Source organism: Oncorhynchus mykiss, chromosome 15 (assembly GCF_013265735.2).
Source record: "Oncorhynchus mykiss isolate Arlee chromosome 15, USDA_OmykA_1.1, whole genome shotgun sequence".
Taxonomy (NCBI): Eukaryota; Metazoa; Chordata; class Actinopteri; order Salmoniformes; family Salmonidae; genus Oncorhynchus; species Oncorhynchus mykiss.
The window spans coordinates 19,939,975-19,957,267 of record NC_048579.1 but is presented as its reverse complement, the minus strand read 5'-3'; the positions used below and the strand labels follow the sequence as shown (position 1 = coordinate 19,957,267).

At 41.0% G+C, this 17,293-nt stretch overlaps 1 protein-coding gene across 1 annotated transcript; it reads left to right on the top strand.

The window, feature by feature from the left end:
• Nucleotides 1–6,475: 6,475 nt before the first annotated feature.
• Nucleotides 6,476–12,261, top strand: impa2 (inositol monophosphatase 2). The gene is made up of 8 exons (XM_021562622.2): nt 6,476–7,178; nt 8,092–8,225; nt 8,893–8,997; nt 9,182–9,227; nt 9,314–9,422; nt 9,846–9,954; nt 10,432–10,583; nt 11,331–12,261. The coding sequence occupies exons 1-8, from the start codon at nt 7,101–7,103 to the stop codon at nt 11,459–11,461; spliced, it is 864 nt and encodes a 287-aa protein (XP_021418297.1). The 5' UTR covers nt 6,476–7,100; the 3' UTR covers nt 11,462–12,261.
• The last annotated feature ends 5,032 nt before the right edge of the window (nt 12,262–17,293 follow it).

The following is a 17,293-nucleotide window of genomic DNA, read 5'->3' as shown; positions in this document are numbered from 1 at the left end:
ACTAATAATGCCCACTATCCAACCCAAAGTGTTCAGTGCACACAGGATCAAAATGATGTTTTCCCACGATATGCAAATTCCAATAGTCCTGACTCAATCAGCTATGAACAAAATGTGTGATTTATGCTTTTTGTTTTCAAGGACTTGATTTGTGCAGTCTGTGTCTGTTCATTATTTCAGAGTTTTATTTTTCCTGTCACATGATCTGAGATCATTAGAGCTTTGACCAATGAAACGTTTTAAATGCACTTCCATTAAAACATTCAACAAATGACAGGCCTAAATTAATGTAAAACACACAAATAATATGAGGGTTATGTAAACTCTCTTCTTTATCACTTATCAGTATGATAACTAAGTAATAAACGCATAAACCATGAAATTGGAACAGGAGTGCACAGCCTACCTTAGCAGGTGGGTACACGAGAGAAACAAAGCGCGAAACTGGGGCGGTTGGAGAGTCCTTTGCCGCTGTTCCCATTCAACTCCGACCACGAACAATGCAAAATTGCAGGGTAATATATCAAATATTCACAGAAAATTAACACGCAAATGACAGATAAGAACAGAGTGAAAATTACGCTCCATTTACATTTGCCACTCAGTCCGTGCATGTCTGAGAACGAAATGTGAATCTGTTCCACACCGGCACGAGGCGAACTAAACCCTGCTAAATCACGAAAAAAACGTGCCTTAGATAACCGTATCCCTGGCAAAGAAATACGCATATTCGTCGGTGTTAATAGTTTTTTTGGTCAGTTTAGGATTGTCATGCGACAGCAATCTCCCAAATTCGACTCGCGTGCGATGTGCGCACCCTAGTCGAGAGAATGCGGACGCTGAATTGTTGTTGTTGCGTGCATAATGTGACTACAAATTATTCAAAGCATGAGTGAGATAGACTGTTTAGCCTGGTCAACAACAAAAAGACTGTGTAGTGTGTGTGTGTGTGTGTGTGTGAGGGAGAGAGCTGTTTTGACCTCTAAAAAAGGCAGGACGAGCAACATTCCTCAGAGATCGATCTCATTCCCAATGGTGCAAGCCTGACTGGAACGTTACTCTGTTACGTGCATTTCCCTTAATTTGTGACTAGCTACATCGTTTTAATTTCAACATGATAAGGTTTGTATTTTTCAACCATTCTATCATCTATCCTCCTGATGATATATAGCTTACTGAAAGAGACCTAAAGTGACCTGAAGACCCAAAGTGACCTGTCTTGTTTCAGCCACCACTGGAGTCTTTCTATCTTTTATCTCACTGAAGTGCAAATTACATTGTATTTCAATGCATACTAGAGAGTACACTAATCCTTGAAAGACAAAAACGACCTTATACACGTCGGACACACATAGTGACATGATTAGCAAGAATTCTCTTTAAGGTTTTGGAAATCCAAGATGTGAGATATTAATAGGCCTATTATTTTTATGTGATTTCATGTAATTTCATTTTTTTATATTTTATATTTTCATATTTAAACCTTATTTTACCAGGTAAGTTGACTGAGAACACATTCTCATTTACAGCAACGACCTGGGGAATAGTTAGTTTTATTTCCATCTCTTGTTGTTATGTGTTGCTGCCATGCTATGTTGTTGTCTTAGGTCTCTCTTTATGTAGTGTTGTGGTGTCACTCTTGTCGTGATGTGTGTTTTGTCTTATACTTTTATTTTTAATCCCAGCCCCCGTCCCGGCAGAAGGCCTTTTGCCTTTTGGTAGGCCGTCATTGGAAATATGAATTTGTTCTAAACGGACTTTCCTAGTTAAACAAAGGTTCAATAAAATAAAATAAACAGAGGAGAGGAGGGGGATGAATGAGACAATTGGAATCTGGGCATGATTAAGTGACCATGATGGTATGAGGACCAGATTGGACATTTAGCCAGGACACTAGGGTTAACACCACTGCTCTTACGATAAGTGCATTGGGATCTTTAGGCACCCTACAGGGCCCCCTACATAGTTCATATTTTTTTTTTAGACCAGAGTAAAGAGTGCCTCCTACTGGCCCTCCAACACCACTTCCAGCAGCATCTGGCCTCCCATCCAGGGACCATCCCACTGCAAGCCAGCAGTGGGATGAAGAGTGGTATGCTGTTTCATGAGTCCTATTATGTAATCTCCGACAGAAACCTATCTGTATTGTTTCAGATCCAGTCACGCCAGTTAACCCACCATGTACTAGGTGCACAATGGGAGGATTAGTCTATTGAGGCACCCCACTATAGCCACTGCTGCTTTAAAAATATATTGTAGAATGCATTTCTGCATGTGTTTCCACCTAATTCTAACCCTTGGGGAATATCTATCATATATGCCTATATTACCCATAGATCTGTAAGTAAATTAATAAAATTGCTCTAAATCCATCTCTTTAATCGTCCTTTCTTAAATCTTCAACACTATCCAGCAATGCATTGGGATTATGGAGAGAATAGTTTACAAGCATGCTCACCCTGACAAGATCCTTCTCTAGGAATTGTCAGAACCTATTTGAGTAGCATTTCATTAATCAGAAGCTTGGCTGATGTTCTTTTCTTCCTATTAGGAATATTACAACCACAAAAAATATCGCTTTGGTACTATTTTTATAAGTATGTTGCACATTTTCACAACTCTTAATTCTCTTTTGGGGGCGGCAGGTAGCCTAGTGGTTAGAGTGTTGGGCCAGCAATCAAGAGGTTGTTGGATTGAATCCCCGAGCTGACACGGTAACAAGGCAGTGAACAAGGCAGTTAACTCACTGTTCCCCGGTAGGCCGTCATTGTAAATAAGAATTTGTTCTTAACTGACTTGCCTAGTTAAATAAAGGTTAAAGAAATTATATAAAACTGCAAACTGGTCACACTTGTAACGCAGCCAGTCTTTTATTCAAAACCTGTCATTGTGCATTCATTTGGATTGTAAACATATTTTGCCACATAACCATTGATTCAAAATCTAAGTTTATTGTGAAGTGTAATGAGAACATTGGTTTAATCACTAAAACACAACATAATGATATCTTTTCAATTTAGTTGTTTTATCTACCAGTTAATCCAAAGGCAAACAATGCAAGATACACATTTAAAATCACCCATAGAAGTGCCGAAAGTAATATGCTACAGTACTGTAAATGACAGTAGATTACAATTAATCACATTAATCAATACACTTACATTACCCAACAAAATTGACAGAAGATCTACCATTTCCATAATATCTATCCAATGTGTAATCAAAGGTGTGATCAATGAAGACATCCTCTACAATCATTCATGCAAGAAAAACATTTTATTTGTCATATTTACAGTGCATTCGGAAAGTATTCAGACCCCTTGACTTCTCCACATTGTTGCCTTATTCTAAAATGTATTAAATACATTGTTTTCCTCATCAATCTACACACAATACCCCATATAGACAATCTACACACAATACCCCATATAGACAATCTACACACAATACCCCATATAGACAATCTACACACAATACCCCATATAGACAATCTACACACAATACCCCATATAGACAATCTACACACAATACCCCATATAGACAATCTACACACAATACCCCATATAGACAATCTACACACAATACCCCATATAGACAATCTACACACAATACCCCATATAGACAATCTACACACAATACCCCATATAGACAATCTACACACAATACCCCATATAGACAATCTACACACAATACCCCATATAGACAATCTACACACAATACCCCATATAGACAATCTACACACAATACCCCATATAGACAATCTACACACAATACCCCATATAGACAGTCTACACACAATACCCCATATAGACAATCTACACACAATACCCCATATAGACAATCTACACACAATACCCCATATAGACAATCTACACACAATACCCCATATAGACAATCTACACACAATACCCCATATAGACAATCTACACACAATACCCCATATAGACAATCTACACACAATACCCCATATAGACAATCTACACACAATACCCCATATAGACAATCTACACACAATACCCCATATAGACAATCTACACACAATACCCCATATAGACAATCTACACACAATACCCCATATAGACAATCTACACACAATACCCCATATAGACAATCTACACACAATACCCCATATACACAATCCACACACAATACCCCATATAGACAGACAATCTACACACAATACCCCATATAGACAATCTACACACAATACCCCATATAGACAATCTACACACAATACCCCATATAGACAATCTACACACAATACCCCATATAGACAATCTACACACAATACCCCATATAGACAATCTACACACAATACCCCATATAGACAATCTACACACAATACCCCATATACAATCTACACACAATACCCCATATAGACAATCTACACACAATACCCCATATAGACAATCTACACACAATACCCCATATAGACAATCTACACACAATACCCCATTTAGACAATCTACACACAATACCCCATATAGACAATCTACACACAATACCCCATATAGACAATCTACACACAATACCCCATATAGACAATCTACACACAATACCCCATATAGACAATCTACACACAATACCCCATATAGACAATCTACACACAATACCCCATATAGACAATCTACACACAATACCCCATATAGACAATCTACACACAATACCCCATATAGACAATCTACACACAATACCCCATATAGACAAAGCGAAAGCATATTATTTTTGATTGCAAATGTATTACAAATAAAAAACCTTATTTAATAAGTATTCAGATCCTTTGCTATGAGACTCGAAATTGAGCTCAGATGCATCCTGTTTCCATTGATCATCCTTGAGATGTTTCCTCAACTTGATAGGAGTCAACCGGTGGTAAATTCAATTGAATGGACAAGATTTGGAAAGGCACACACCAGTGCATGTCAGAGCAAAAACCAAGCAATGAGGTTGAAGGAGTTGTCCGTAGAGCTCCGTGACAGGATTGTGTCGAGGCACAGATCTGGGGAAGGGTACCAAAACATTTCTGCAGCATTGAAGGTCCCCAAGAACACAGTGGCCTCCATCATTCTTAAATGGAAGAAGTTTGGAACCACCAAGACTCTTCCTAGAGCTGGCCGCCCGCCAAACTAAGCAATCGGGGGAGAAGGCCCTTAGTCAGGGAGGTGACGAAGAACCCGATGGTCACTCTTGACAGAGCTGCAGAGTTCCTCTGTGGAAATGGGATAACCTTTCAGAAGGACAACCATCTCTGCATCACTCCACCAATCAGGCCTTTATGGTGCAATGGCCAGATGGAAGCCACTCCTCAGTAAAAGGCTATCATGTGCTGCATAAATGTTTTGGTACCCTGCCCCAGATTGGTACCTCAACACAATACTGTCACGGAGCTCTACAGACAATTCCTTTGACCTCATGGCTTGGTTTTTGCTCTGACATGCACTGTCAACTGTAGGACCTTATATAGGCAGGTGTGTGCCTTTCCAAATCTTGTCCATTCAATTCAATTTACCACCGGTGGACTCCAATCAAGTTGTGGAAACATCTAAAGGATGATCAATGGGAACAGGATGCATCTGAGCATAATTTCAAGTCTCATAGCAAAGGGTCTGAATACCTATTAAATAAGATAATTCTGGTTTTTATTTGTAATAAATTTGCAAACATTTAAAAAATAACCTGTTTTTGCTTTGTCTGTATGTGGCAGAATCATGCTGTGGAGATGTTTTTCAGTGGCAGGGATTGGGAGACAAATCAGGATTGAGGGAAAGATGAACGGAGCAAAATACAGCGAGATCCTTGATGAAAACCTGCTCCAGAGCACTCAGGACCTCAGACTGGGGTGAAGGTTCACATTCCAACAGGACAACGACTCTAAGCACACAGCCAAGACAACGCAGGAGTGGCTTCAGGACAAGTCTCTGAATGTCCTTGAGTGACCCAGCCAGAGCCCGGACTTGAACCCGATCTACCATTTCTGGAGAGACCTGAGAATAGCTGTGCAGCGATGCTCCCCATCCAACCTGACAGAGCTTGAGAGGATCGGCAGAGAATAATGGGAAAAACTCCCCAAATAGAGGTGTGCCAAGCTTTTAGCGCCATACCCAAGAAGACTTGAGGCTGTACTGCGTAAGGTGCTTCAACAAAGTACTGAGTAAAGGGTCTGAATACTTATGTAAATTGTATATTTCCGTAAAAATCTGTTTTTGCTTTGTCATTATGGGGTATTGTGTGTAGATTGATCAATTTTAAAATAAGGCTGTAATGTAACAAAAGTCAAGGGGTCTGAATACTTTCGAATGCACTGTACATAGACTAAATATTTTCGATGCATTGAGAGACATCACTTTGATCTGCAAGCACAAATGTAATGCAGTCTACTAGGCTAGGATACATTCTTGGTCGTGGATACAATTGTAGGCTATCCCTCTAGCAAAAGGGTGTGACAACCATTGGTGACCGCGGCAACAGCATGCCAGACATGATCACGTGGTGCAGTGGTAGTTCCGCTTACCTTTCTCACTGCGGCATCTCTTTTGTTATTACTGGAGAAAATGCGTCTAGCATCCTCTTCTGGATACATCTGCAATATATTTCATTCTACGTGCCGAGCTAACTTGAGTTAAATACGTAAAATACAATATTGTTTAATCAAAAGATCTCCTCGCCAAATGTTATTTCTTGGATTTATTTATAGGCTACAGGTTGACAATGGCTGTCAATAACATGGAGTTGCTTTTATTTAGTTCCGAACAGACTGGTCATGTCTCATCAGCGTTGACGGGACTATTTTAGAGATTTGTTTTGCGCCTATCAAGGCCCTTCGCATCCGATGTAGAATCGTACATTATTTACAAATGTTGTTGTATCGAAGGTCGGAGATATAGGCCGCACAAATCCACTCAATAACAGGACAGTGGAGGCGAGAGCACCCGTCTGCAGCACCGAGTAAGTCGACAGAGGACAACGGCCATTACGGGACCATACCAGAGACCGTAGCCTACACCGCACGCAAACCACATAATAGGTTATAAATTGCTCTTGGATGTCTAGAATAAGGTGATGTAAACGGCAAAACAATAGCATCTGTTCCTCATTATAAAATGGCAACCTCGGAAAGCGACAAGTGCTGGCGGGAGTGCATGGATGTTGCTGTAGAAGTTGCATGTAGAGCTGGCAAGGTAAATCAAGGGCGCCGTAATCCATCAATTCCATGATGTCTCTGTGTTGCTCTTTGTAACGTTTTTTTTAATGTTGCTAACGACATTTTATATTTTTGCAAACCTGGCTACAAGGTTTCGAACCTGGTTAAAATGTTTTTAACCTGGCTACATTTAGAAGGCTACAATGTATGTTTTATTGTTACCTTTATTTAACTAGGCAGGTCAGTTAAGAACATATTCTTATTTTATTTTGTATTGAGGACCTGCAGGGGTTATTTTACCCCACAAACATATATATATATATATATATATAAGCTACATGGTAACACTGTATTTCAACAAGTGTTTAATCATTTCAATACAGTGCAGACTATTTATAATAGCACACTGATGCATACTTGTAAGTTTACCAATTGCACTTTACTTTAGATCGCCCAATTGGCCGGCAGATGGCGGTATTATTCAATTGACGTTCGTTTGGCCTATACTTTAGACATAGCGCATGTTCATGACCTGCTATGCCTCACCGTGTTGACACATTGAGGTTGGCAGAACTTGCCACTCCGATCTTCCTATCCTGTTTAATCAGGCAGACCAAAGCAGACATTGTAACAGTGGACAAGATAACCGGGCTCGCTTTATGTGAAGTGACTCTAAGACCACGTTTTTGTGGTACTGCAGTTATAGGTACAGATACAATGTAATTACAGTGTAGGTACACATTGTTATGTATATGATACCTGTTTAAAAAGTGGGACCAGTAAAGCTTGTTGCATAGATTAGAATCTTCAAAATAGGCCTATTCATTAATATATTGATACTGTATAAACCGGGTTTACCCTAAAAAATAGCTTGGAAAGCCCATGTCCTGATTCCCAGTCTTGAATGTTGGTGGTGTGTGTTATATGTTACTTGTTCCCTCTCCCTCCAGGTAGTACAGGAGGCAGTGAAACATGAGAAGAGTGTGAGCACGAAGAGCACTCCAACTGACCTGGTGACGGAGGCAGACCAGCAGGTGGAAGAGCTCATCATCTCCACCCTCAGGGACAAGTTCCCCTCACACAGGTATGCAATGGTATCTCCCCCCCCAAAATATTGAACCTTTATTTAACCTGGCAAGTCCGTTAAGAACAAATTCTTATTTACAATGACGGGCTACACCGGCCAAACCCAGATGACGCTGGGCCAATTGTGCACCGCCATATGGGACACCCAATCACGTTCGAACCAGGGTGTCTGGGTTTGGCTGGTGTAGCCCGTCATTGTAAATAAGAATTCCAATTGTCTACTCAAACATGTATGCCAATGGTATCTTCCCAACACAGGGGTGGTTTCATTTTGGCCCTTAGCTAGCCCCTTAACCTAGTTCCTTTGCGTTTCCAGATCTGAAAGATCTCTTGTGTTAACTGAATACGTGTTAGCTGTATTGGAGGGCTAGGTGGAGCCACAGCCATGTAGCCATCCCTATATTGACAACGTCCTTTACAGTCCATTCAGATCTGTGGATTCTAAAGAAATAGGGTCGAGGGGAATTGTCTAGGCAATTAAATGGAATGAGTCAAAAATAGTAAGCGTTGGCCTCTCTCTTCACAAGCGAGTGATTGTAAACTGAATCAGGCATCTCATTTTGACACTTCTGAGTGGTAGTGAATGGTGCTTCCTTACAGCCATGGGGTATGCAAATACGTTATTGTTACGTGAATCAAGGTCACTGTAAATTGTGACCCGACAGGTTCATTGGAGAGGAATCGTCTGCAGCTGGAGAGAAATGCATCCTCACAGACAACCCTTCCTGGATCATAGACCCTATCGATGGGACCTGCAACTTTGTTCACAGGTACAATACAGATTCCTTCAGAAATGTATACACAACAGCCATTTCCTCAGATTAGAGATTTGGAACTATACATGTTGAAGTCAGGAGAACATAGCTGTTAATAAAAATAAAAGATGAATGCTCAGTCGTCGATAGAATACTATCACCACAGATGATTTACTGATGATGTACTTGATTTTCTCAGTTTCCCCATGGTTGCAGTTAGCATTGGTTTCGCTGTAAAGAAAGAGGTAAGCACGAGAAATGTGGGTAAACAGAAGTTATCAAGTTGAAAATCTTCTCATTATTATTATTATTCATTTTTTTTCAAATGTAGCTTGAGTTTGGAGTGATCTACCACTGCTTCGATGGAACATTATACACAGCTAGAAAAGGCCATGGGGCATTTTGCAATGGTGTACGGATCCAAGTATCAAAGGAAAAAGGTAAGTCAACTTCTCCTTGGATTGAAATGTGTTAAACTACCAAGGCAAGCAACTAAAAACATTGTACAATGTAGAATTATCAAAAGCTTGATTGATTCATTTATGTTAAAAAATATATTGGTTTACCAAAATGTACAGATATAGAATTTGACCTATATTGTCATAGAAAAAGAATCCTGCAGCAATAGGACTCAAACATTTGTGGTTAGGCTATTTACTTTGCCAAAATTAGACTACATGAAATGTGCAATACTGTTAATATAACTGTGGGTTTTCAGTAAATGTATGTAAATCACAAAGATCTGTCTCCTGCGGTGCAGGAAAATTCTCAGCAACAAAAGAGTGATCAAATTAAGTTCTCACACCTGTACTGTATCCATTATCCTAATCTAGAGCTGTTTTTCTATTCCCAACGACTGTTAGATGTCTCCAAGGCGCTCATTTTGACCGAGATCGGAGCCAAGCGGGACCCAGCAACACTGAACATTTTCTCTGGGAACATCATGAAGTTACTGAGTGCTCCAACTCATGGGTACGAACTGACCGTTTGTTCTCCAATACTTTCAGTGGTCATTCTGGGTCATCTTCATTAGGCACCAAACGGAAGAAAACAGACTGAAACAGGGAGGGATTACCTGGACACTCATTTTCCGTTGTGTTCCCTAATGAACATGAGCCTGGTCTAATGGGCCTCACATCAGGGTATATGTGGCGCGCTCCAAATCTCAATACAGTGATGTATTTTAGCCCTAGACTTTCCTTGAATAGCCTGGTACCAGATCTGTTTGATCTTTCTCGCCAACTCATATGGCCATTGGCACAAACAGATCTGGGACCAGGGGCCGTACATTTAAAATGTCTCAGAGTAGGAGTGCTGGTTTAGGATCAGTTTTGCCTTTTAGATAACAATGAACAAGATTACATGGACAGGTGGGACCTGACCCTAGATCAGCACTCTTATTCTGAGACGGTTGATACACACGGCCCTAGGCTACTCCTTGTGTTCCAGGGTGAGGATCATCGGCAGCTCCACCCTGGCCCTGTGTCTGATAGCCACGGGGGCGGCTGAGGCCTACTATCAGTACGGCCTGCACTGCTGGGACATCGCCGCCGCAGCTGTCATCATCCGAGAGGCCGGGGGGATCGTCATAGACACCTCAGGTGGGGGTTCTAGAATACAATATGTTACTGCTAGTCAATGATGGTTGATAGGTGATAGGGACCGGTTTCACAAGCAGTCAATGTTTGTTTAAATAATTTGTCCTGTCTGTCCTCTGTTATCTGGTCTCAAACTTAGCTCTCAGCTGTACAGTTCTCCTGGAGGAGGCAGAGATGAGATGGATATATTAACTTGAGCTTTCACTTGAGAAAATAACTATTGAGGCCCCACAATGCATGCTGTTATAATGGAAAAGTCCCTAGAGTATGATTAAAGCAGTTCTCATAGGCTGTCATTATTGTGATGGACACGCTGACTTTTAAAAAGAGAATCCAAAATGTATTGTATTTGACACGATGGCTGCTATCCCCTGAGTGATACTGTATGAGTGAATGGACTTCCGAAGCCTTTGTGACGCTTGATATCCGGCTGAAGAAGTGACTGGCTGCCCGCCTCGTTCATCTCTTCTTCCCCAGTTCCGGGGTGTTGCACAAAAGGACCACTGTTGAGAGTGTGAGGGACTGGTCTGGGCGTGAGGTCAGGATCATGTGGTCAGCTGCTGGGTGTGCTGCAGTTCAGTCTCTGGCAGCAAAGAGAGAACAAGGGCCCTCTGAGGCCAGGCTTTTGGTGCTGACGGTTAGGACTGATTAATGTATTTATCTATAGTTGTATTTTGTATAGTTTCTTTTAATATGTGGTTATATGAGTGTGTTTGTTACATAACATATGTATGTGTTTTTCTTTTCCAGGGGGTCCACTTGACCTCATGTCCCGAAGAGTGGTCGCCGCGGGAACCCACGAGATGGCCAATTACATCGTCCAGCAACTGCAGCCAATCAGCTACGAGCGGGACGACAGTGACCCCGATGTGCAAAAGTGAAAGTCAACCTCCATCTCTCTAGTGGATTCTCCTCCGCCTTTTACCTCAAATCATGAAATCCTGCAGCACACTGTCCTGTTCACATCGTCTGCGGTGTGCTCTGCAAGAAACACCATTTTCCTCCTCCAATATGCAAACTCTTGTTACAGTTTAACATGTGTGTATATGTAATAATATACACACAGGAAAGTTAGACATTTTTGACTACATTTACAGTAGTTATTACCTAGATTGTTTGACAGTCTTTGCCATACGTGGTACCAGACCATGATAGAAATGTATTATAGGAAATTAAAGGAGTAGATCAGTCATATTCCAAATTGGACCTCATCCGACGCATATATCTACAGTAAAGTTCTAGGTATTAATTTATTTGTGAGTCAAATGTCCCTTTAATTATGATACACACACTGTTACATTGCGTTAAAACTACTGAAACTCAATGAAACGGTTTTGTATGATTTATCGCTCATTTCTTGCTGTTTATACACTGACTGAAGTTAACCATGTTTCACCTTCTTTTTTTAAACAACTTTTTCTAAATATGGATCCTCATACAGACAGGAAAATGGTGGAAAATGTAGAAGTCTTTTCAATGATGCAATGAAAATACTGTAGATGAAGCAGGTTTGTATGGGAGCTAGAGATTTGGCTTGTAGTGATGGTTGTTCATGTTTTTAAGACCTAAATCACTGCCACTAAAATCACTGTTATTTTCAGCACCTTTACTTATTCAATATGTCATCTTAAATGAATAAATAAACAATTACAGTATGTATGTTTTGTTTTTGTAAGTTGTATTCACCTGTTTCTCATTGTCTGTGCTGTTAGCACAGCACCTTTTTCATAGTGTTTTTTTCCACAAGCATTTTCACAAGAAAGTTGGATATTCATTTTACACATTGTCTAATGAATTTAGTGGTTCCTTTCATATGTTTGACACGTGTTTTTATTTGATAGAATATCACTGTGATGTACGGTAGTTATCACTGGGAAACATGTTTTTCTTGGTACTGTGTGCCTGTACAAATATGGATCCACATATGTGTCCTTTGGTTCTACAGTAGGTAGCTCTTTGGTTCTACAGTAGGTAGCTCTTTGGTTCTACAGTAGGTAGCTCTTTGGTTCTACAGTAGGTAGCTCTTTGGTTCTACAGTAGGCAGCTCTTTGGTTCTACAGTAGGTAGCTCTTTGGTTCTACAGTAGGCAGCTCTTTGGTTCTACAGTAGGTAGCTCTTTGGTTCTACAGTAGGTAGCTCTTTGGTTCTACAGTAGGTTGCTCTTTGGTTCTACAGTAGGCTGCTCTTTGGTTCTACAGTAGGCAGCTCTTTGGTTCTACAGTAGGTAGCTGTTTGGTTCTGTTTTCACTGGATTGGTGTGTGATGCCTTATCCTTGTGATGATGGCCGTATCTAATTCACTTCACACTCACATGGCTCCTCGCACAGGGCCGGTCCAAGGCATAAGCGAACATAAGGAACTCAGTCGGGGTCTCATTTTACTGTTGAGAGCAGGTAACTTATACAAGGTGTAAGTTAGTGCATCAGTAGTTTTTCTCTTCTGACAGTCAATCAATTAGCCCGTGTCAGCTAACATACAGTTGAAGTTGGAAGTTTACATACACCTTAACCAAATACATTTAAACTCAGTTTCTTACAATTCCTGACATTTAATCCTAGTAATAATTCCCTGTCTTAGGTCAGTTAGGATCAGCACTTTATTTTAAGAATGTGAAATGTCAGAATAATAGTAGAGAGAATGATTTCTTTCAGCTTTTATTTCTTTCATCACATTCCCAGTGGGTCAGAAGTTTACATACGTTTAATTAGTATTTAGTAGCATTGCCTTTAAATTATTTAACTTGGGTCAAATGTTTCGGGTAGCCTTTCACAGGCTTCCCACAATAAGTTGGGTGAATTTTGGCCCATTCCTCCTGACAGAGCTGGTGTAACTGAGTCAGGTCTATAGGCCTCCTTGCTCGCACACGCTTTTTCAGTTCTGCCCACACATTTTCTATAGGTTTGAGGTCAGTGCTTTGTGATGGCCACTCCAATACCTTGACTTTGTTGTCCTTAAGCCATTTTGACACATCTTTGGAAGTATGCTTGGGGTCATTGTCCATTTGGAAGATCTATTTGTGTCCAAGCTTTAACTTCCTGACTGATGTCTTGAGATGTTGCTTCAATATATCCCAATAATTTTCTTTCCTCATGAAGCCATTTATTTTGTGAAGTGCACCAGTCCCTCCTGCAGCAAAGCACCCCCACAACATGATGCTGCCACCCCCGTGCTTCATGGTTGGGATGGTGTTTTTTGGCTTGCAAGCCTCCCCCTTTTTCCTCCAAACGTAACGATGGTCATTATGGCCAAACAGTTCTATTTTTGTTTCATCAGACCAGGGGACATTTCTCCAAAAAGTACCATCTTTGTCCCCATGTGCAGATGCAAACCGTAGTCTGTCTTTTTTATGGCGATTTTGGAGCAGTGGCTTCTTCCTTGCTGAGCGGCCTTTCAGGTTATGTCAATATAGGACTCGTTCTACTGTGGATATAGATACTTTTGTACCGGTTTCCTCCAGCATCTTCACAAGGTCCTTTGCTGTTGTTCTGGGATTGATTTGCTCTTTTCACACCAAAGTACATTCATCTCTAGAAGACAGAACGCGTCTCCTTCCTGAGCGGTATGACGGCTGCGTGGTCCCATGGTGTTTTTACTTGCGTACTATTGTTTGTACAGATGAACATGGTACCTTCAGGCGTTTGGAAATTGCTCCCAAGGATGTACCAGACTTGTGGAGGTCTACAATTTATTTTCTGCGGTCTTAACTGATTTATTTTGATTTTCCCATGATGTCAAGCAAAGAGACACTGAGTTTAAAGGTAGGTCTTGCCTTGCTCTCACAAGCTGTATGACATTATTTTATTTTGTTTCCTTTATTTAACTAGGCAAGCCAGTTAACAACCAATTTTTATTTACAATGACGGCCTACTCTGGCCAAACCCGGACGACGCTGGGCCAATTGTGTGCCACCCTATGGGACTCCCAATCACAGCCAGTTATTGTGATACCGCCTGGATTCGAACCAGGGTGTCACACCCTGATCTGTTTCACCTGTGTCTCCCATCTCCCCTCATTATCCCCTGTGTATTTATACCTTTGTTCTGTCTGTTGCCAGTTTGTTTTGTTTGTCAAGCCTACCAGCGGTTTTCCCCCTTGCTCCTGTCTGTTTCTAGTTTTCCTGGTTTTTACCATTCTGCCTGCCCTGACATCCTGTACCTTGTCCCACAACACTGGATTACTGACCTCTGCCTGCTCTGAACCTGAGACTGCCTGCCCCCTGTTCTAGTAATAAACGTATTACTTTGACACTGTCTGCATCTGGGTCTTCCCTAAAACATGATACAGGGTGACTGTTGTGACGCCTCAAGCACTGAGATGCAGTGCCTTAGACCGCTGTGCCACTCGGGCGTTCCACTTTTAGATGGTCAAGAAGTGGTACAGTAGCATTGCTTAGTCTAATATTGCTAAGCAATGTGGCTATGCTACTAACAATCCCTGTTCTCTCACCAAATTACATTCCAAGAAAATACAACTGATATAGATTTCATAACACTAGGTACAACCCATAGGGGGGCGCACAATTGGCCCAGCGTCGTCCGGGTTAGGGTTTGGCCGGGGTAGGCCGTCATTGTAAATAATAATTTGTTCTTAACTGACTTGCCTAGTTAAATAAAGGTAAAATAAATAAAAACAACTGGATAGGCCTATAGGCCTTCTGGAAAGAGAATATCTCAGATGACAGTGACAGGTAGAAAGGTTACTGCTGTCTCGAATCCTTGTGACGTCCCTACCCTAAACCCTAACCTTAGCCCTTGCCCCCAGGGCTCTCCAATCCTGTCCCTGGAACACCCATAGTCTTTTTGGGAGATAGAAATGCCCAAAAGTTTAGAAAAATTACTTAAAGAAACCCAGACCTTGAAACTGAATCAATTATGTACTTTCTTTTAATATACATCTCCCGTTTGGCCTGTCTCTTGTTATGCAATTCACAGCAGCTCTGACAGATGTGTTGACATGACAACTGCGTCAGAGTTTTGAACAACCCTTCCCCCCTATTTGTTCCATGCTGGTCAGTAACTAGCTAACACCAGACATAGATGAAAAGGGAAACATAAGTATCTTTGCCATAGATCAATAGTGTACATTTTTAATTATATTTGCTCAAACCCTACAGTCACATTTTGGCACGAGTAGAGTAGCTATTTACAGTGCCTTGCGAAAGTATTCGGCCCCCTTGAACTTTGCGACCTTTTGCCACATTTCAGGCTTCAAACATAAAGATATAAAACTGTATTTTGTGAAGAATCAACAACAAGTGGGACACAATCATGAAGTGGAACGACATTTATTGGATATTTCAAACTTTTTTAACAAATCAAAAACTGAAAAATTGGGCGTGCAAAATTATTCAGCCCCTTTACTTTCAGTGCAGCAAACTCTCTCCAGAAGTTCAGTGAGGATCTCTGAATGATCCAATGTTGACCTAAATGACTAATGATGATAAATACAATCCACCTGTGTGTAATCAAGTCTCCGTATAAATGCACCTGCACTGTGATAGTCTCAGAGATCCGTTAAAAGCGCAGAGAGCATCATGAAGAACAAGGAACACACCAGGCAGGTCCGAGATACTGTTGTGAAGAAGTTTAAAGCCGGATTTGGATACAAAAAGATTTCCCAAGCTTTAAACATCCCAAGGAGCACTGTGCAAGCGATAATATTGAAATGGAAGGAGTATCAGACCACTGCAAATCTACCAAGACCTGGCCGTCCCTCTAAACTTTCAGCTCATACAAGGAGAAGACTGATCATAGATGCAGCCAAGAGGCCCATGATCACTCTGGATGAACTGCAGAGATCTACAGCTGAGGTGGGAGACTCTGTCCATAGGACAACAATCAGTCGTATATTGCACAAATCTGGCCTTTATGGAAGAGTGGCAAGAAAGCCATTTCTTAAAGATATCCATAAAAAGTGTTGTTTAAAGTTTGCCACAAGCTACCTGGGAGACACACCAAACATGTGGAAGAAGGTGCTCTGGTCAGATAAAACCAAAATGGAACTTTTTGGCAACAATGCAAAACGTTATGTTTGGCGTAAAAGCAACACAGCTGAACACACCATCCCCACTGTCAAACATGGTGGTGGCAGCATCATGGTTTGGGCCTGCTTTTCTTCAGCAGGGACAGGGAAGATGGTTAAAATTGATGGGAAGATGGAGCCAAATACAGGACCATTCTGGAAGAAAACCTGATGGAGTCTGCAAAAGACCTGAGACTGGGACGGAGATTTGTCTTCCAACAAGACAGTGATCCAAAACATAAAGCAAAATCTACAATGGAATGGTTCAAAAATAAACATATCCAGGTGTTAGAATGGCCAAGTCAAAGTCCAGACCTGAATCCAATCGAGAATCTGTGGAAAGAACTGAAAACTGCTGTTCACAAATGCTCTCCATCCAACCTCACTGAGCTCGAGCTGTTTTGCAAGGAGGAATGGGAAAAAAATTCAGTCTCTCGATGTGCAAAACTGATAGAGACATACCCCAAGCGACTTACAGCTGTAATCACAGCAAAAGGTGGCGCTACAAAGTATTAACTTAAGGGGGCTGAATCATTTTGCACGCCCAATCTTTCAGTTTTTGATTTGTTAAAAAAGTTTGAAATATCCAATAAATGTTGTTCCACTTCATGATTGTGTCCCACTTGTTGTTGATTCTTCACAAAAAAATACAGTTTTATATCTTTATGTTTGAAGCCTGAAATGTGGCAAAA

What these genes read in the sequence shown, in the direction of transcription:
- impa2 (XM_021562622.2), top strand. Translation starts at nt 7,101, where the DNA reads ATGGCAACCTCGGAAAGCGACAAGTGCTGGCGGGAGTGCATGGATGTT. An exon ending in TTGCATGTAGAGCTGGCAAG is followed by an intron (nt 7,179 to 8,091) that starts GTAAATCAAGGG and finishes CTCTCCCTCCAG; the next exon opens with GTAGTACAGGAGGCAGTGAA. An exon ending in CCAAGTATCAAAGGAAAAAG is followed by an intron (nt 9,423 to 9,845) that starts GTAAGTCAACTT and finishes AACGACTGTTAG; the next exon opens with ATGTCTCCAAGGCGCTCATT.